The sequence below is a fragment of the Aythya fuligula genome, chromosome Z (genome assembly GCF_009819795.1).
Source record: "Aythya fuligula isolate bAytFul2 chromosome Z, bAytFul2.pri, whole genome shotgun sequence".
NCBI lineage: Eukaryota > Metazoa > Chordata > Aves > Anseriformes > Anatidae > Aythya > Aythya fuligula.
In genome coordinates, this window is record NC_045593.1 from 31,781,282 (window position 1) to 31,802,729 (window position 21,448).

The 21,448-nt window shown below is 38.5% G+C and overlaps 1 protein-coding gene across 43 annotated transcripts in view; it reads right to left on the reverse strand.

Annotated features, from left to right (window-relative positions):
• The window catches only part of PTPRD (protein tyrosine phosphatase receptor type D), a 408,570-nt gene that overhangs the window by 36,227 nt on the left and 350,895 nt on the right, over positions 1 to 21,448 (reverse strand). For all 43 annotated transcript variants that reach the window (XM_032206666.1, XM_032206669.1, XM_032206656.1 and 40 more), the window contains 3 exons: positions 21,206 to 21,381; positions 3,455 to 3,574; positions 2,685 to 2,839 (listed from right to left, as the gene is read on the reverse strand). In XM_032206666.1, coding sequence (XP_032062557.1) covers positions 2,685 to 2,839; positions 3,455 to 3,574; positions 21,206 to 21,381 — 451 coding nt within the window. The remainder of the gene's footprint in view (positions 1 to 2,684; positions 2,840 to 3,454; positions 3,575 to 21,205; positions 21,382 to 21,448) is intronic.

Consider the following 21,448-nt stretch of genomic DNA (forward strand, 5'->3'; position numbering starts at 1 on the left):
ACCACGTAGCTTTAACTATACTTCAATTGCCTTTTCAGCTTATAAATCTCCTTACTTTTCTGCACAGGCAAGAGCCTTGGCCAATAGAATATTTATATGACATTTCTCAACATGCTTCTAACTTGTATATTAGATACAAACTCAGTGCTACACAGGCAACCAAATAGTTAATTATCCAAGACTAGGTGTGCAAATGACATGCAAAGATGTCTCTTATATGGACATCAATAATAAATTATTTATGTTATCATACATTCAGATCATATAATTCTCTATTTTTCTTTGCTTTCACTGCACAAATTTGTTATGAAGTCTTCACCTGGCATTTGTTGAACTGTTGTTAGACCTCCACTTATCAGAACGTGTCTTGTCAAGTCAAAAAATTTTGGATGGTAATTGTTATATTGTACTCACAGTTAATTTCACCGCTTCAGACCATGCATTTTTTTTTTCTGGTCACTGCTATGTAAATAGAATTTATTCAGATCTTTATAGAGTGGGTTCTTCAGGTGTCACTGCTTTCACCTCAGGCACCTCCCTAATAAGCACACTGTTTGTTATTAAATTCTTCATACACTCAGCAAGCATTTCTCAGGAACAGGATATTACAGTAGCTTATCAGCTACTAAGGCTTTGATACAAAGTTCTCTGGGGCCACGTTCATGAAGCAGTGATGTGAAGCAGCAGTGACCACTACCCTTATTCCCTATAGAATGTATAGTGACCTCCTCAAACCATCAAACTGGAAAATTCTCTTAATGTAAAGTGTACTGAAAGACAACTGTAGGTCAGTCTTAATTTGGAGCATGTAGTAAGGGAAAACTTGGGCTAAACCTTTCACTTACAATAACTACATATAAATACAGAATAAATATACATGTAGGATTATTTGCCAATGATCAAAATGCAGATACCTGAGTCTTTTATTTATTCCCTATTTTATTTATTTTATGTTGCCCAGGGCCTTGTCCAGCCTGGTCTTGAACACCTGCAAGGATGGGGCATCCACAGCTTCTTCAGGCAACCTATTCCAGTGCCTCACCACCCTCCGAGTGAAAAATTTCCTCCTAACATCTAATTGAGATTTCCCCTCTTTTAGTTTAAAACTGTTCCCCATCATCGAGTTGTTGTCTGCCCAAGGAAAAACTTGCTCCCAATTTTATCAGCCACCTTTAAGTATTAAAAGGTTGTGATAAGGTCTTCCCAGAGCCTTCTCTTCTCCAGGCTGAACATCCCCAGCTCTCCCAGCCTTCATAATAGAGCTGCTCCAGCCCTCTAATTATCTTCATGACCATTCTCTAGACTGGCTGTAACAGGTCCACATCCTTCTTATATTGGGTGCCCAAAACCTGGATTCAGCTCTCCAGGTGGGGCCTCACAAGGGCAGAAGTAGAGAAGGAGAGAATCACTTCCCTCAGCCTGCAATATTATTACTGAAATACTATTATAATTACTCCAGGTTCTAACCATGGCATTTCAATAAGCATTAAATCTCTGTCTCATGTTCTCTGATCTGTGGCTTTCCACATTTAAGTACTGATTATTTTATTTTCCCGTTGATTTTATTTTCCTGTCTCATTTACAAAAGTCTCTTTTAATCACTTTGGAAATGTTCATATAACCAGCTTCCGTGGATGGCTTACAAACATGTAAAAGGTGAGAAGTAAAAGACTGGTGTGCTCTAATCCTGGTAATTCCTATCCTCAGTTGTTGGACAACAAAAACAAGACTGCTTTTCAAATACACTATGCATGCATAGTTTCAGTGAATAAGGAGTAGTCATTAGCCTTATTAGTTGAAGATATACTTAAATGAATTCCACAGAAATCATTGATCTTGGGGATTCACTTTGAAAGGAACAGCACAGTAAACTTTGTAAACTATAACAACATAATGCAGGAGTGAAGGGGTTCCATCTTGCAGATTTTTTCTATCAGAATAGGCAGATGTATGCTGGTGATTCTTTTAGTGTGATTCTAAGGCTTTCTACAAGACTTGCTCTTTTCAGATATTTCTGAAGAACCTCCTTCTCTTCCTTTTTATTTCCCTTACTATCAGACCATCAAGAGGAGCTGATGTTCTTTTTAAAGCTTATTAATTCATCCCTTGTATGGAGATCTGCAAACTGCATGGAGCACTCATTTCCCAGACACTGACCTCAGCCTCAGCTCATACCCCAGCTATGCCCTTTACCATTCCATCTCCTCACAGTCCTCAAGGGTTTTTCCTTGAAAACACATTAACCTATTTTCAGTCAAAGTTGCCATTTATTGTTCTTAATTTTAATGTTCTTTACTTTCATACATAATGTAAGTAATAATTTCAAAAGGTGTTTTATTGTTTAAATAATAATCTTCAATATGCAGGTTCTTAAACCAATAGGATCGTATTTTCTTTTTCGTGCCACCATCTGAAAGACACAGATACTTCTGCATTCTCCCTGCAGACTAGTGTCATGCTTTCACCCTGCAAACCGCTGGTTATTCTAAAATTAATTCCTCTTGCACAGACCATATAAAATAATTTTGACCCATCCAAGTTGGCAGTGCCATACTCTGGTCCATAATTTTCAGTAACCATCTCTTTCTTTGACAGACACAGAAGTCTGTATGAAAGAAGAAAATGTTTTAATCTTCAATAAACCTAAAAGCAATAATTTTGACATAATAAAATTCTGGGCTTACCTGCAATGCACGACCATAGGTCCAGCATCAGGCGGATTACAGGTCTTGACTCGTCGCAGGAAAGCTAAGAATGGTGTTGGGTGTTCTGGGACACCATGGTCAGGCCAGGCAGTGAACTGGAATTGCCTCACTTCCCTTTTCTCACTTGAACCATTCTAAGGAATTAAAAAAAAAAACAAACAAAACAAAACAAACAAACAAAAAAAAAAAAACAAAAAAAAAAAACAAAACAAAAACAAAACAAAACAAAACAAACAAACAAAAAAAAAAACAACAAAACCTTCATGACAAAATTTTAATTTGATGTCATATTGGCACTCTTGAGTGAAACAACTGCAGTAGCTTATGTAGAGGAGAAGATCATTTAAATCCCATTTGGGAACACAGAAACCGAACTCAAGCTATAGAGGGAAATGTTTCTTACATTCTGTATTACATGCTTCAAACAACGCATGAGCTTTAACTATATGGCAAACTAATGCATCAAAGCAAGTGGCTGTGCTTTAGTTAATATAAAATAATTGCATTCAGTTAATAGTCAATTTAATATTCAACAGTCAGTTAATAGTCAATTTAGTTAATATAAAATAAATGCATTCAGTTAAGTTGTTTTTCATAGTGAGAATTTTGTATTAACCTACAAAACTCCATGCTGAGATAAGAATATACTCTATCAGTAGAAGTGTTTCATGAAGGGGAAATTTTTCATGAAGGGAAGGTGGGGGGGAGAAAGTGGAAATTGAAGAGGGAAAAGGAAAGGAATTAAATACCTTGTAAAGTGCAAATGTACGAACACAGTATGTTGCCAATTCAACAGTGTCTAAAAGGGTCACTTGGATCAGTCCATAAGTTTCTGTGCCTCTGCTTGGCCAGTACTGATCACACTTCACCTGCAGCGAAGAATATAGAATTATTTCAGACATTAAAACTGTCATTTGTTACACACCTGAGCATATATCACTGTAGGCTTTCAAAGTATGTGGAGTCAGAATGTTCAACAAATGCTATGAATCCAACACAATAAATCTATTTTATTTTCCATAAGAATTGTTTTTCTGATAGTAATGCTTATAATAACTTCTTCCATAACGGGTAATACATTCAATGGTATAGATGGTCAAAAATATCAGTAAGTATAGATACAAATAAAAAAAATCAATTTACAACAGCTAAAAATATTATGACTATGGTTTAACCTGGCCAGCAGCTAAGCAGTGCATACTAGAAGGAAAATTACAGAATCACAGAATCACAGAATTTCTAGGTTGGAAGAGACCTCAAGATCATCGAGTCCAACCTCTGACCTAACACTAACAGTCCCCACTAAACCATATCCCTAAGCTCTACAACTAAACGTCTTTTAAAGACTTCCAGGGATGGTGACTCCACCACTTCCCTGGGCAGCCTGTTCCAATGTCTAACAACCCTTTCGGTAAAGAAGTTCTTCCTAACATCCAACCTAAAACTCTTCTGGTGCAACTTTATCCCATTCCCCCTCGTCCTGTCACCAGGCACGTGGGAGAACAGACCAACCTCCACCTCGCTACAGCCTCCATTAAGGTACCTGTAGAGAGCAATAAGGTCGTCCCTGAGCCTCCTTTTCTCCAGGCTGAACAAGCCCAGCTCCTTCAGCCTCTCGTAGGACTTGTTCTCCAGACCCCTCACCAGCTTCATCACCCTTCTCTGGACCCGCTCAAGCACCTCGATGTCCTTCTTGTAGCGAGGGGCCCAAAACTGAACACAGTACTCGAGGTGAGGCCTCACCAGAGCTGAGTACAGGGGGACAATCACTTCCCTAGCCCTGCTGGTCACACTGTTTCTTATGCAAGCCAGGATGCCGTTGGCCTTCTTGGCCACCTGGGCACACTGCTGGCTCATATTCAGCCGACTATCAACCATCACTCCCAGGTCCTTCTCTGCCATGCAGCTTTCCAACCACCCCTCTCTCAGCCTGTAGCGCTGCTTGAGGTTATTGCACCCCAGGTGGAGGACCCGGCACTTGGCCTTGTTGAACTTCATACAGTTGACCTCAGCCCATCGGTGCAGTCTATCCAGATCCTCCTGCAGAGCCTTCCTACCCTTGAGCAGATCAACACACGCACCTAACTTGGTGTCATCTGCAAACTTACTGAGGGTGCACTCAATGCCCTATCCAGATCATCGATGAAGATATTAAAGAGGACTGGCCCCAGCACTGAGCCCTGGGGAACGCCACTAGTAACTGGCCTCCAACTGGATTTGGCTCCATTTACCACAACTCTTTGGGCCCGGCTATCCAGCCAGTTTCTAACCCAACGAAGCATGCGCCAGTCCAAGCCAAGAGCAGCCAGTTTCTTGAGGAGAATGCTGTGGGAAATGGTGTCAGAAGCCTTGCTGAAGTCAAGGTAGACCACATCCACAGCCTTTCCCTCATCCACCAAGCACGTCACTTAGAAGGAGATCAGGTTCGTCAAGCAAGACCTGCCTTTCATAAACCCATGCTGACTGGGCCTGATCGCCTGCTTGCCCTGCAAGTGCCGCGTGATGACTCTCAAGATAATCTGCCCCATGAGCTTCCCTGGCACTGAGGTCAAACTGACAGGCCTATCATTCCCCGGGTCTGCCCTATGGCCCTTCTTGTAGATGGGTGTCACGTTTGCTAGCCGTCAGTCAACTGGGAACTCCCCCGATAGCCAGGACTGCTGATAAATGATCGTAAGCTCCTCTGCCAGTTCTCTCAGTACCCTCGGGTGGATCCCACCCGGCCCCATCGACTTGCGCACATCCAAGTGCCGTAGCAGGTCACCAACCATTTCTTTGTGAATAGTGAGGGCCACATTCTGCTCCCAATCCCCTTCCACTAGCTCAGGGTACTGGGTATCCAGAGAACAACCGGTATTGCCACTATTAATTATTATAAATTCTATATTATAAATTATCAAAATATTATAAATTATAATTATAATTAAAATATTTAATAATGATGTATTATATAATAATTATATATATAAACAATCATATAAATATGTTATAAATTATAAATATTATATAAATAATTTATATAACTATTTGATAATTATAATTATAATTATTAAAATATTAGAAATTATAATTATTATAAATTATTATTATTATTATTAAATTATCTCTGTCCTAGCCAAAACCAGGACAAAGACCTAAGTAATTCCTCTTTCACAAAGTAGAATTTAATAATAGTATCAATCGAGTAAATATGCAAGCTATTGAATATCTGCCATATGGAATACATTTCACATTGGTCCCATAACACATAAACATTGCTCTGATGCTAGTATAAAACACATTTAATGTGTATAGAAAGATCTTAGTAAGACATTGAATATATTTGAGAAATAACACAGAGAGAAATAAAAGCACGAGCAACTATTAAGTACATTGTGAGAAAATATAATTTCTTTCTCAGCTCAGTATTATGAAACATATAAAAAAATATGCTCATGGACATTTAAAAAACATGATTTGACAGAGAAAATTCATTCAAAACATTTTAAAAGACACTGGACTTTCCATTCAGAGAAATCTCCATTTAAAAATAACATAGATTAGAACATTAACAAGCTGAAATAATTCTGAGTAAGAAGATGCATTGAAGAACCATAAGTTTATAATCTTTTCTGAGACTCAATGATTTTCTTCAGGTAAAAAAATAAAATAAAATAAAAAATAAAAAATAAATTAGAATTGAAGTTACTCTGAGAAAAAGAATGAAAAGTTCCTAAAATAATCATAGAAGATGTTGCTGAATAGTAGGGGGATTAAAGGAAAATCTTTTGCTTTCATTGACTGATGTGTTAAACTGAATCAGTATCAGTTTTGTTTGTAACAACAAATTCTTATGAATTAGACTTGCATATACTAGAGAAAGGTGTATTCAGAGTTCAGTAATAATGCTTTGTAGTTGTTTAACAAATATCTTCATTAATCACTCTAAGCCAGATTCATCACATTCAGTGAGAATTAAGCAAGCTGTAAGAAACAACAGCAGAATATTGAACAGTATTTCTGATAACAACGTAGGTTATCATACTAATCCAGAAAAAATAAAATAAAATAAAATAAAATAAAATAAAATAAAATAAAATAAAATAAAATAAAATAAAATAAAATAAAATAAAATAAAATAAAATAAAATAAAATAAAAGATTCCCTAAACCAGAAAATTTAAAAATTCATCTTGGAAACCCATTTGTTCTCTAGCTTTCTCATTCTATCCACTAAAGACTTAGAATACTTTCAAATTCGCCAGTCATGAGTAGCTTTTGCTTTCAAATCATTTTAGTTTGAGGATTAGAAGGCACAGATTAATTATGGTTCAGAAATCACATTTTGTGAACAAGTAATCTACATAAACAGAAGAATAAAAGACTGACCACTGAAGCAGGTGATGAATGTTCATTAGATGCAGTTTTTACAGAAAGTGATAGCTTAATTTATAGATATGGAGTTGAAACAAAATAACAAAAAATGTTTATTGATATTACAATCTAGAAAATTATATAAATTGTGTATAAACTATACAAAAATACTTATATGCAGGAATTACGTAAATCCTTCCTTGTGCCACTGAGCGAAAAAACAATTATTAGGTACAATAAGTATAAATATTAGGTATAAATATCAGTGATTTATTTTGCAGGATTCCTAATAGTAAAAGAAGCCATGTCACCTTCTGAAAATCAGACAGAAAGCTATATTTTCAATTGAGTTATTTTAATATAGTAAATTTTGTTTCCTTTTATCATTAACATAGGTACAGTGTAACTTGCTTATTTATATTTTAGCCAGAAAAGTTGTGGTTTGTTTTATTTCCTATAGGATAACACCTTATATATGTTTTTTAATGGAAAATTTTGTTTGTAATCCTGTTGAGGTACACTAGACTAAACTGGTTTGGATTTGAATGATTTTTTAAAAATGAATAAAATTTTTAGAAGACTCCATGCCACTTTTGATAGAATGAATATGAGGAAAGTGCCTGCTTACCTACTACTAAATGTGTAGTTCACTTTGTCCTTCAGATATTTCCCACACATAAATCATACACTCATAGAAGCAATGGCAGTTCTAGAAAGCATGCCTGAGAAGCTGACTAGCTTTCTCACTAGAGATTGGATGAAAAATAACTTCCAAATTTAATAGAGAGATATCCATTTTCAACACAAAAATTAAATGGAAACTGAGAACACATTACACTACCAACACCTTTGAAAACAACAGAAAATACCCATTTTATTTTGTTGTTGTTGTTGTTGTTGCACTCTCTTAAAGGACTTTTTACCATGCTGTACACCAGAACTAACTAGTTGTAACTTTCAAATATGTTCTCAAAAAACAGTTTTCTAATGTATTTCCATCTGAGATACTACTGGGGAAGTGTTAAGTAAAGGAACCGGAAGTATAGTAATCTACTGTTAAACATATAACTAGATTCAGAAAACTGTACAAAATTTCTCCTTTTCATCTAACCTGGAAGAAAACTCATATGCTCATATGCCTGATCTTATATGATCAGATTTTGTTTTTACTCATTTATGAGTTTTTTTCTAAAATAAACTCCAATAATTTTAGAATTTTTCTAAAATATGTTCTGTGATAACTAGTTTATGCAGAAGACTGTTGCTAGAAGCTGACACTGGAACCCGTTCAAAAATAAATACGATTTGTAAAGCATTGTATATATTACCTGAAATTGGGAACCAAGGAAAATATGTACCAAGTTTTTAGAAAGAAAAAATGATTTTAGACAGATGTGAATTTGAAATTCTTGAAGGGTATATGCAGCATAAGTTGATGTAACTATATATTTTATTCCTTCTGCCTCTTGTTTTTTCTCAGGACAAGAGGTCTTAAGATATGACTTTACCTACCTCTTAGACTTCTGTTTCTGTGATCATAAATTCTACATTTCCAACACTCCTAACAATTTACCTCTGTGAGAGATCAGAACATTTTCCATTGGCTTTCACCATCAAAAAAAAAAATATTATATATATATATATATATATATATATATATAATTAATTAATTCAGTTGCTATTTTCTGAGAGACAGGTCCTGTAAAAAGTTTTATCCAACATTTTCAAAATGAACTATGCTACAATGCCACCCTGCAGTGCTTAGTTTATTTTCAGAGGTTACACATTAATAATTTTCCACACAGAGAAAAAAATAAATCTCAAACCCCTTGAGTCACCCAAACTTTAAAAATAAATGTCAACAAGTCTATTTTGATTAGTGTTTGATAAATGCATTTAACGTGCTTAAGATGCTTCTGTTAAGGGGAATTTCTTCCTCACTTGTATATGCTGTTTAGAAAACTGACAGTTCTAATGTGGTAAGGTGTGGTGATGATAAAGTGTTTCTTTCTACAAAAATAAAGATGAAGGAGTTGATTTATTTTCAGACTAAGTCACAACAAGCCTTTGGTGAATTTCATGATCCTCATCCTCTTCTTACCCACCCAATTCCCAGTTTCAAGGGTTGAGCTTTTCCTCTGCAGACTATATTCACCTGTATGCAGTGAGAGCTTTTTTGTCCCCCCAGCTTTACATGAATAAAGAAAAAATAACATCCACCGATAACTCTCTAATGTTCTCTTACCTGTCACTAAAAGTGGCAAGGAAAAGGAAACACACACATGAAAGAACTCACTGGTGCTTCTGAAGAGAAATTAAATTGCCTGTAATGACAAGCATACCTCTAACAGTCCCTATCTCTGGATGACTGGTTGCATACTGCCAAGCCACCACATCTGAGATGAGAGCAGCTCCCAAAAGACTAGAAATATATTTTACAATCTTGTAAGCACCATAGTAGTAGACACTGCTAAAAGACATAACTAATGACAGCCACTTTCAGTCTGCCCCTCCAACATTTTCTTTCTCTACAATTCTTACACACAGAACACCCTTACTCTTCTTGGAAGTGTGGGCAGTCCCTGCAAGCAAAAGTAAAAGAAAATATAAATGCTTTCTTTTCCATCAAAAATGAGAACATTGAGAACATTTCAGACTTGAGGAGTTTAAGTAGCTGCCAGAGTTCTTAAGAATATTTGTGGATATTCACACTTCAGCAAGTTACAGACACTAGAGAGGGTGATGTCTTGCACCAACAGAGCTGAAGGAAGTGTATTTCCATATGAACATATGAATACAAGGATTAGTGACATTCAAGGGTAGAGAAACAGGTAGAGAAATAATTTCCCAGTACAAAGTTCCATCATTCAGGCTGAAAAGCCCCTTCAGGTGATTCTTAACACATGAGCCAGCTGTTACAGACACGAGATTATAAGGGCAAAATGCAGTTTAGGGAAGACATAGTAAACTAATAACAGGCTGATTCATACAGTGTATTCCTTGCTGTAAGAATAGCATATGAATTATGCTAAATCTGAAATAACAAATAACAGAAGTATGTGACAAGCTTTTTTCCTTTGGTTTTATTAACAATAGCCTTTTGCAGACAAAGATTTCAGAAGACATTTTCAAACAGTCTTGCTTCAAAAGAAAGTGACTCTACAACGCTGAATTATAACAATACTTGTGCAATAAAAAAATAGTAGAGGAGGTGGAAGAGGGTGGATGGGGGGGGGGGGGGAAGGTGGTTTTGGTTTCTTTCCTTTGTTTCTCACTTCTCTAGCTTGTTAGTAATAACCAATGAATCTTACTATCTCCCTATGCCGAGTCTGTTTTGCCCATCACAATAATTACTGCGTGATCTCCTTGTCCTTATCTCAACCTTTGAGCCCTTTTCATCATATTTTCTCCCTGTTCCACTTTGAGGAGGGGAGTGAGAGAGTGGTTGTGGTGGAGCTTGGCTGCCCACTCGAGCGGAACCACCACAAGGAAAAACAAGGAAGTTTGAGGGAATGGTTTAAAGTAAAAGAGGGGAGATTTATATTAGATGTTAGAAGGAAATTCTTCACTCAGAGGATGGTGAGGCACTGTAACAGGTTGCCCAGAGAAGTTGTGGATGCCCCATCCCTGGAAGCGTTCAAGACCAGGTTGCATGAGGCCCTGCATAACCTGAGGTAGTCATTGGCATACCTGACCATGGGACAAATCCTGATCATGGGACAGTTTTGATTAAACCATTGTCTAAACATATGCCTCAGGAAAATGTTATTTTCCATAAAACTATCACCTTACCTTAAAGCAAAGTGAAAAAATACATCATTGATGAGCACTGAATCAAAAAATGAAAAACTTGGTGGTGCTTTGACAAGCATTTGTGACAGGAGGAGGTATTGCAATACCTTTTCAATTAGGTTTTGAAAGCTTACAGTGGAAAAGACTGAAGAATTCTACAGAATTTGCTCCATTCATAACATTGTATTCTGGAAGGTCTTTCAACAGCTTTGCTGCAAAGTTGATTTCTTTCTCTTAGAGGCCCACAGGAGGAGAAAACTGTTGATTGCCATGATCTTTTTAACAGCTTTTCATGTGCTGGAAAAGTAATATGTTTTCTTTCACTGTTTTATATATAAAATACATCCAATTCTTTTCCCTGTATATCATTGCTCCAACATCTGATTGTTGACGTTCTCCTCTAGATTCTCTGTAATTTACTAATATATTCTAACATGGAACATTCATTCTGTATGTCCTCAACTCCAAATGTGTATAAGCCAAAATAGCCAGACAAGGCCTGAGAAAACTACTTGCAGCCTATATAGTGGTGTTAACAGCATGCCTTTTCACATAACATTAACCCTGCTTATAGTATAACGTGTACAGCTCTTTTTCTGAGTGACATGCAGTCTAAGCTTTAGCTGAGGCCCCTTTGGATAGCACTTCCACCTGTTATATGCCTAGAAAAATGGTCTTTAGGTGGGTGTACTCTATGTTAGCATACATTCATGATTAGGTCATGGCACTAGTCATGGTCATGGTCAGGCCATGGGCACTGAATGAATTAAACACCTATGACTGACTGCTTTTAAATGAGAGCTGTGCCCCTGAGAATGCTTCCAAAATGAACTGCCATATGGCTGAGTTTTACAGTTCAGATGAGATAGACGATGACTCCTCCTGCTCTAACTCCTACAACGGTACAGGAATTCCTGGACTATGGCCATCACATTCTGTAACAGTGAAAGAAAACAGTACAAACCTACACAATTTTATTTTCATTTTTGTAAATCTGGTGAACACATGGTGTACATGAGTTTAGATTTTTATTTATTTATTTATTTATTTTCCTTTTGGCCAGACAGCTTTCTCATTCATTCGCCTCCTGACTCATCTTAGTATGCTGAGAACGCTAAAGAAATGAAACAAAATTCCAATAGTACATTATTGAATAAGAAGTTATTGGTTTTCCACTAAAACTGGGTACTGAACAATGAAAAAAAAATGTAGATTTAATTCTTCTTTAGTAAAATAATGTAACTTGACATGAAATAATGCTATCTGCAATTTATGTGCTATCTAGTAATACGTATGCTAGAATAATTATTAACTACTCACCAGATTAATACATGTATTTTTTTCTAGTTCCACCAAAAAGTAGATAATATTTTATTTGTATTTTCCTATACTTAAATACATTTCACAACTTTTAAAAAGAACATTTCTATATAGCTGTTATGTCCAAGAACATAAATCAACTACATTTTGTGTAAATGCTGTAAAGCACACATGCACTTGGGAATATGTTAATGAATATATATATTCTGTAATGAATTGTTACGTGCATGTCCTGATGATTTTTCTACTAATGTTAGTGAAGATAACTTAATACCACTTATATTGGATCCAGAATTTTGTAATAGCTCCAGTATAACATGTCAAAACATACTAAGGATGAAACATCTCAAGTTTATTGATGAAGCCCTGCACAACAAATAGAAATGACACAGCACCCATACTAATAGTCCCATCTATTTCACTACTGGGATACAAAATACAGGATATACGACTTTTCTACCAGGTTTGTTTCTACCTCCCTATTTCCAGTAAAAACTCAAGATTCCATATATCTCAGGATGCTCACTGTATTAAGATGTTCAATTTTGACACTACAGGATGAATATTCTGTGCTTAAATATTTATATATTTTTGGTTTGCAGTATTGATGATACCACTTCCTGACAGCCAAATGACTAGATAAGGCTATCAGAATGCTCAGGTATTCAGTCAGTCATTAGCAAATTTGAACAAAGCTGGTAATATCAGTATGAAAACTAAAGCTTTCTTCATCAGAATAGCTGGGATCTGGCTCTTATTTGAGCAATCCAGCTGACAACCAGTCATGAGTGGTGTTCCCTAGGGTTGAGTGTTAGGTACTATTCTCTTTAATATTTTTACTGATGATTTGAATGAGGGAATTGAGTGTACCCTCAGTAAGTTCGCAAACAACACCAAGCTGGGGGGAAGTGTCAATCTGATGGAGGGCTGGAAGGCCCAGCAGAGGGACCTGGACAGGTTGGATCGAAGGGTAGAGCCCACAGGGATGAGGTTCAACATGGTGAAGTGCCGGGTCCTGCGTTTTCGCCACAACAATCCCATGCAACACTACAAGCCTGGGGAAGAGTGGCTGGAAAGCTGTGCAGAGGAAAAGGATCTGTTTTTTGCCTGAACATGAGCCGGCAGTGTGCCCAGGTGGACAAGGAGGCCAATGGCATTCTGGCTAGTATCAGGAATGGTGTATCCAGCAGGACCAGGGTATCCATTGGCCCCCTGTACTCATCTCTGGTGAGGCTGCACCTCAAGTACTATGTTCAGCTTTGGGCCCCTCAGTACAAGAAAGACATCAAGACCCGGGGGTGTGTCTAGAGAAGGGCGACAAAGCTGGTGAAGGGCCTGGAACACAAGTACCATAAGGAGTGGCTGAAGGAACCAGGGTTGTTTAGTCTGGAGAAGAGGAGGCTCAGGGGAGACCTCATTGCTCTCTACAAATACCTGAAAGGAAAGCGCAGGGAGCTGGGGATCGGCCTCTTCTCACAGGCAACTTGTGATAGGACTAGAGGGAATGGACTGAAGTTGCACCAAGGGAGGTTTAGGTTGGAAATTACATTTCTTCTCAGCAAGCATGGTTAGACATTGGAATGGGTTGCCCAAGGAGGTGGTGTGGTCACCATACCCGGCAATGTTTAAGGAAAGGTTGGACTTAGAGACATGGCCCAGTGGGTAATATTGGAGGTAGGTGGACAGTTGGACAGATGATCTTGGAGATCTTGTCCAGTCTTAATGATTCTGTTATTCAATGATAATTGCTAGGATCGTTATATTGCCATTTAACTTTGATCTTACTGGTGTTTTTTTTGGCAGAAGGTTCTAATCCTAGATGTCATCGTCCCAGCATAGAAAATACTGCCAATGAGGTTAAGGAGGGAGTATTTTCTATCAGTTTCAAAGCAATGAAGTATACATAAAATAATTAAAAAAAAAAAAAAAAAAAAAAAAAAAAAAACATAAAAAAGAAGGAAAAGATTGAATTCTCTTTCAAGTAAATAATCCACAAGATACTACTCTGAAACAGGGAAGAGGACTGAATGCTTCCTCTTTGAGATGGTCTTATCTTTTGCTATAAAAGGCATTTTCTATAAAAGAGATTCTTTATCTTCATCTGATCATTCAGATCAATATATACTTTACTTGACTGAAAGAATGGACCACATTCTATAGCACATAAATTCTCAGAAAATTAAATTAATTCAGAAGATCTGGGAAAAAGTAAAAAGAAAAATTGCACTGCTGGAGGAGGAGAAGAAGGAGAGGAGGACCATGGAGTAGGAAAGAAACATATTACATATTTCCGCTTAATACACTTTATAGCTTTCCTTACTGTAAGACACAACTGCTTCTCTTAATGATTAATTTTCAGTCTTTAATATTCTTCTTTTCTTTCTTTCATATTAAGCCCATGAATGTGACAATTATGCTAGCAACACGCTTCTATTCACTTCCAGTGAATCCCTTTTTGATATAAATTATGTGCATGATAGCTGGATGATGGTACTGACTTTCTTTCTCTAGTCTGGCTTATGTCAAGTGAGATCCAAGTGATGATATTTCAAATGAAACCAACAAAGAGTGAAAAATCTTCTCTTTTCCTAAGGCTTTCTGCTAGGCAAACATATGAATTATGAATTTATTTTAACACTGCCATTTGATGTACTCAGATGTAAAATATGTACATTCTCAAAGCTGAAGTTAGTCAGACATGTAACTCATTCTAATGAACCAACTTTGTTTCTGCAGATGCAATTAAAGTCCCCATCTTTATCTATCCCATCCAGGTAAAAAAATCAAACTGCAGGACTACATAATGAAACAAACAAACAAACAAACAAAAAACTTAAACAAAAATGATGACATGAAGATGAAAAGTAGATGAAATTCCAGAGAGAAATGATCTTGCCTTGCAGCAAGAATAATGATCAGGCTACCAAGACACAAAAACACTCAAAAGGAATCAAAGGGGAAAAAAAAAAGAAACAAAATTAGCAAAGATCTTCATCCCTAAAGGTATCTAACTGAGTTTGTATTTCATGTTTGAAATTTCACTTCTCTCCTGCTATAGATTATTCTACGTAAGAATGATAGCATAAGAAAAAATGTCAAGGAAATCTTTTCACCATATTCTTTTCACAAATAGGGATTTGCATTCCTGCTTCACCATCAATACCATTAATTACGTTATTTATACTTCATGTATTAAGAAAAGCTGTAACGTGTATGCCATATTCACAGGGCTGCAGACTCCATCTGAGTTAGATTGGAGCTGAATTATGTAACAGATATATGGTCTCTAATAGTATACACTGAGTGTATGAAAGTTATTTTATCTGTGAATACAGAATAAGCTAAATTAAGTAAGTACAAAGAAGTATACAGACACAAGCACCGAATGAACAGACAATCCATTGACTGGATTCTGTGGTCTCTCACTACACTCAAGGAATGTATTGCTGCTGAATGCTAATCACTTGTGGAGGTGGTTACTATTCTGATCACTGTTTTTGTAGCGTGAAGTCAGCAAAGGGTATATGTGGTTTAAAACTCTTGTAAGAAATTATTGAAGAGAATGAATACAATTTCATTTAGTTACACAAAAAGGTCCTTCTAGGCAGTGTCTGTCTGTTGCCTGCAGTATTAAGATAACTATAAAATACTTCAGTAAATTTTTTGAAATTAACTGATTATTAGGATCGTATTTCTTCCTTAGCACTGATGCTGTTTAGCAGCAACTTTGTTATATAAGAAGCAATTAGTGAAGAAATAGGAAGATTTTTTTTGCTTAATTCCAAACAACTTTTAGTATCTAGACTAACCAAGGCCTGCAGTCTCAAGATAAAATAAAGCTTTCTGATAGTATTACCCTGTGCTATGTACTAATTGCCAACAGGTACATACATGTAGTGGTGTTAATGTAGGTTGAATTTACATGCAGAAAGTGATTCTGTAATTAAAATGTCATACATTATCTGAACTGGGAAAACAAAATAAAACATAACAAAACAAGCAAACTATTTTTAAAAAGTAATGAAACGTTAAAAGAATAAGTATATACGTACTTCATTAAGCCCCCTGAAAGGAACAACTTTTGCCAAGATGTTCAACAAATTATGTAATCATTGCAACTATATGTATCCAAACATGAAAAAAACACCAATGACAACAGAGTATGGTGCATTGCCTCCTGTTTGAAACTTACACATGTAAAAACATGTTCATTTTGAAGTCGGGGTCATCCACAAGCTGCTGAAATATCAACTATTGTTCAGTTTTCTACTTTTTATTGATTTAAAAAATCTTCTGGATGATAAACCTTTTTTCTTCCCTCTTTCTCATTCTGTTCTTTCTTTACAAACTTTTCTTGATCTTCTTATCTATGGCATTGGCTGCCACATGTTGCCCAGTGCCTTAGGCACCTTTACCTTTTGTATTGTTATTGGCCTTCCACTTGCAATCCTGTAGCCTGCCTCCTACTTGCAGCTCCCCACCCTCTCACACAGACTCCCAAGAGCATGTAACCCAGAACTCCTGTGGCAGTATTTTTTCCTGTGTCGACACTCTTGTGAGATATTGTCATGGCTTTGGATGGGATAGAGTTAATTTTCTTTGTAGAGGCTTGTATAATATTATGTTTTGGATTTTTTATGAATATAGTGGTGATAACACACCAATGTTTCAGTTGTTGCTGAGCAGTGCATACACAGAGCCAAGGACTTTTCTGCTCCTAGTACTGCCCAGTCAGTTAGGAGGCTGGGAGTGCACCAGGACCTGGGAGGGGACAGAACCAGGACAGCTGGCCCAAGACCTATTCTATACCGTATGACGTCAAGCTGAAAAATAAACATTTGGGTAAAGAAGGAGAAAAGGGGGAGTGTTTGAAGTGATGGCATTTGTTTCACCTACTATTATGTGTGATGAACTCTGTTTTCCTGGCAGTGGCTGAACACCTGCCTGCTGAGGGAAAGTAGTGAATGAATTCCTTGTTTGACTGGTAGACATGGCTTTCGCTTTACCTAGCCAACTGTCTTTATCTCAACCCATGAGTTCTCACACTTTTATAGCTCCAGTTCTCTCCTCCATCCCACCTGAGGAGAGTAAGTGAGAGGCTGTGTGGGGCTGAGCTGCCCACTGGAGTTAAGCCACAACAGTTATTTAACTCATGGCATTCATATCACTTGCAATTATGTTGTTTTATTATGGCAATTTTGCATAGGAAGCAATTGTTATAGATGTTAAAATCACACCTTCCTTCTCCCCTTTTCTGATTTCTACATTTGTCTGCAGCTTCTGGTTTACACTAAAAGACTCAATAATATGTTTGCAGAAATGAACCTGCTGTGTGGCTTCGTACACAATCTATGTGTGCACCTATCAGCAGTAACAGCATCACAAGCAGGAAAAATTGATGTGGGGTCTGAGTATGACTTAACATAACACATGGAGTTATTTAGGGTACAATATGTTGGGGAGGAGACCACTTGATGTACCTTTGCTCTCTCTCTCTCTCTCTTTTTTTTTTTTTTTTTTTTTCCCCAGGGAATGTATGTGCATTGTATGCCACAAAATATGGACTCTACTAGTAAATCACAGAATCACAGAACTATAGGGGTTGGAAGGGACCTCGAAAGATCATCAGGTCCAAGCCCCCTGCCAAAGCAGGTTCCTTACAGCAGGCTGCCCAGGTTGGCTTCCAGAAAGGCCTTGAATATCTCCAGTGAAGGAGACTACACAACCTCCCTGGGCAGCCTGTTCTAGTGCTCCATCACCCTCACTGTGAAGAAGTTCTTTCGCATGTCAGTGCGGAACTTCCTGCGTTCTAACTTGCAGCCATTGCCCCTTGTCCTATCCCCACAAACCACTGAGAAGAGGTTGGCTACATCCTTCGGTCCCCCACCCCTCAGATATTTATATACACTGAGGAGATCCCCTCTCAGTCTTCTCTTCTTCAGGCTGAACAGACCCAGGTCTCTCAGCCTTTCCTCATAAGGAAGATGCTCCAGGCCCTGTGTCATCTTTGTGGCCCTCTGCTGGACTCTTTCCAGGAGATCCCTGTCTTTCTTGTACCAGGGAGCCCAGAACTAGACACAGCACTCCAGGTGAGGCCTGACCAGGGCAGAATAGAGGGGGAGGATCACCTCCCTTGACCTGCTGGCCACGCTCCTTTTAATGCATGCCAGGATCCCATTCGCCCTCTTGGCTACGAGGGCACAGTGCTGGCTCATGGTCAACCTGTTGTCCACCAGGACCTCCAGGTCCTTCTCCTCAGAGCTCCTCTCCAGAAGGTCATCCCCCAGCCTGTACTGATACTTCGGGTTGTTCCTTCCCAGGTGCAGGACTCTACACTTGCTTTTATTAAACCTCATTTGGTTTCTTCCTGCCCATCTGTCCAGCCAGTCCAGGTCTTGCTGAACAGCAGCACAGCCTTCTGGCTTGTCAGCCACTCCTCCCAGCTTTGTGTCATCAGCGTACTTGCTGAGGGCAGACACTATTCCCTCATCAAGGTCGTCGATGAAGATGTTGAACAAGACTGGACCTAGCTCTGACCCCTGGGGTACACCGCTAGTCACAGGCCTCCAGCCAGACTCTGCTCCTCTGATCACCACCCTCTGAGCTCAGCCAGTCAGCCACTTCTCAACCCACCTTGCCGTCCACTGATCTATCCCACACTTTCTCAGCTTTGCTAGCAGGATGTCATGGGAGACAGTATCGAAAGTTTTGCTAAAGTCAAGGTAGATGACATCCACTGCTCTTCCCCCATCTACCCAGCTGGTGATGCCATCATAGAAGGCAACGAGGTTGGTCGAGCATGACTTCCCCTTGGTGAATCCATACTGACTACTCCTCATAACCTTCTTCTCTTCCAATTGCTTGGAGACAGCATCCAGAACAAGCTGCTCCAATACCTATCCAGTGACAGAGGTGAGACTGGCTCGCCTGTAGTTTCCTGGATCCTCCTTCCTGCCCTTCTTGAAGACTGGAGTGACATTGGCTGGACTCCAATCTTCAGGCACCTCACCCGTTCTCCAGGACCTTTCAAAGATGATAGAGAGTGGTTCGGTGATCACATCTGCCAACTCCCTTAGCACACATGGATGCATCCCATCGGGACCCATGGATTTAAGTGCATTGAGCCAATTCACACTCTCCTGAACCACTCCCACATCCACTGGCGGGAGGGGGGAGGGGGAGCGCTCCATTTCCCAGACCCTTTATCCTATTGCCAGGAGCAAGGAGTCCTGGGGGAGTGTCCTTTAAGCAAAGACTGAACCAAAGAAAGCATTCAGTATCTCTGCCTTCTCAGCCTCTCCCGTGACCAGGATAACCCCTCATTCAGCAAGGGACCCACATTATCCCTAATCTTCCTCTTGCTGTTTACATACTTGAAAAAACCGTTCTTATTATCCTTTATCTCTTTCGCAAGCCTCATCTCTAGGTGGGCTTTAGCCTTCCTCATATCGTCCCTGCAGGCCCTGACAACATTTCTATACTCCTCCCAAGAGGACAGGCCCTTTTTCCACATTTCATAGACCTTCCTCTTCCTTTTGATCTTGTTGATGAGCTCCTTGCTCATCCATGTGGGTTTCCTGCCCCCCTTCCCCGATTTCCTATTCCTTGGGATGCACCGATCCTGAGCATGGAAGAAGTACTGTTTAAATGTAGCCCAGCTTGCAGAAGCAACCTTGCCTTCTAGCAACCTATCCCATGAGATACTTCCAAGCAGGTCCTGGAAGAGGTCGAAGTTGGCTCTTCAGAAGTCCAGGGTAGCAATGCTGCTTTTAGCCTTACTTCATTTGCCTAGTTCCATCTGGAACTCCACCATCTCATGGTTGCTGCATCCCAAGCTGACCCCAACCTTCACATCCCTAACAAGGGATGTTCTTACCCTGTTGGTAAGAACGAGGTCCAGGAGCACCCCACGCCTCATCGGCTCTTCTACCACCTGCGTCAGAAAATTGTCCTCAACGCATTGTAGGAACCATTTGGACTGCTCGTGCCTGGCCGAGTTGCTTACCCAGCAGATGTCTGGGTCATTGAAGTCCCCCATGAGGACCAGCACTCGTGATCGTGAGGCTACTAGCAGCTGCTTGTAGAAGGCCTCATTGACTTCCTCCTCCTGATCTGGAGACCTGTAGTAGACCCCTACCATTGTGTCACCCATACCAGCCCACCCCTTAATTCTTACCCACAAGCTCTCCACTTGTCCTTCAACCTCCCCCAGCTGGAGCTGGGTACATTCTAATTGTTCCTTCACATAAAGGGCAATCCCACCCCCTCGCTTCCCCAGCCTGTCTTTCCTAAAGAGGACATAGCCCTCCATGACTGCGTTCCAGTCATGTGAGCTGTTCTACCATGTCTCAGTGATCTTCATGCCACACAGAGTGGTCTGTTAATATTCTTTCCATCATTTTCATTTCCATTATATAACAAAAAAAAGCTATTTTTGTTTCTCTTTATTTTATAATAATAGCCATTCAACACTGTTGTTATAAGTATCGTTATGTTTTAGCTGTTAATTTTCTAATGTTACTTTGCCTTGTAAAATTGTATTTGAAATATCACAGATAATTTTCTATTTTATTACTGCATATGTTAATGCAGTTTTCCTTGCAGCCAGCATGTGATAAAATAATATTCTTATGTTTTTAAGCAAATCAAAATTGTCAATGATCTTAAGGAATATGTAATCTATACCATGCAGAAGTGAAAACTGAATGCTGTTGGCATACATTAACTTCACTATCACAATATACACTATATTATGTATATTATTTATATAATATATATTTATATATTATCTATATATTATATAAATATATAAATAATATATACACATATTATTTATACATTATATCTATCTATATAAAATATATATTATATTTTTGATTGAGTGTGGATCAAGAAATTTCAATTTTTTCAGAGGATTAAAAACTTCCAAAATAAGTAGTATGACTTTGTAATTTCACAGGTGAAACTAATATTTAAGCTAAGTGATTTCACAGGTAAAATAATACTAACTTTGCATTAATGACTTGCTTTCCTTACCCTGGACCTCTCCTCCAGTTTTGTCATCATGACGACAGTTGCACCCCGTTGTTCCCACATCATTCTCCAGAAGTCTCCAAAGGTTTCTGGCAATGCCCCTTGTGTTGCTATATATGCATTCTGCTTTCTATATCCATCTATGTAGTTGGCATTGATGTAGTCACTGCCTGGTATGCCTACAAAGAAAGATGAATGATTACACTGGGCAGCATTTCTGCACAGTCCTATTGTGCAAGAGCTAAA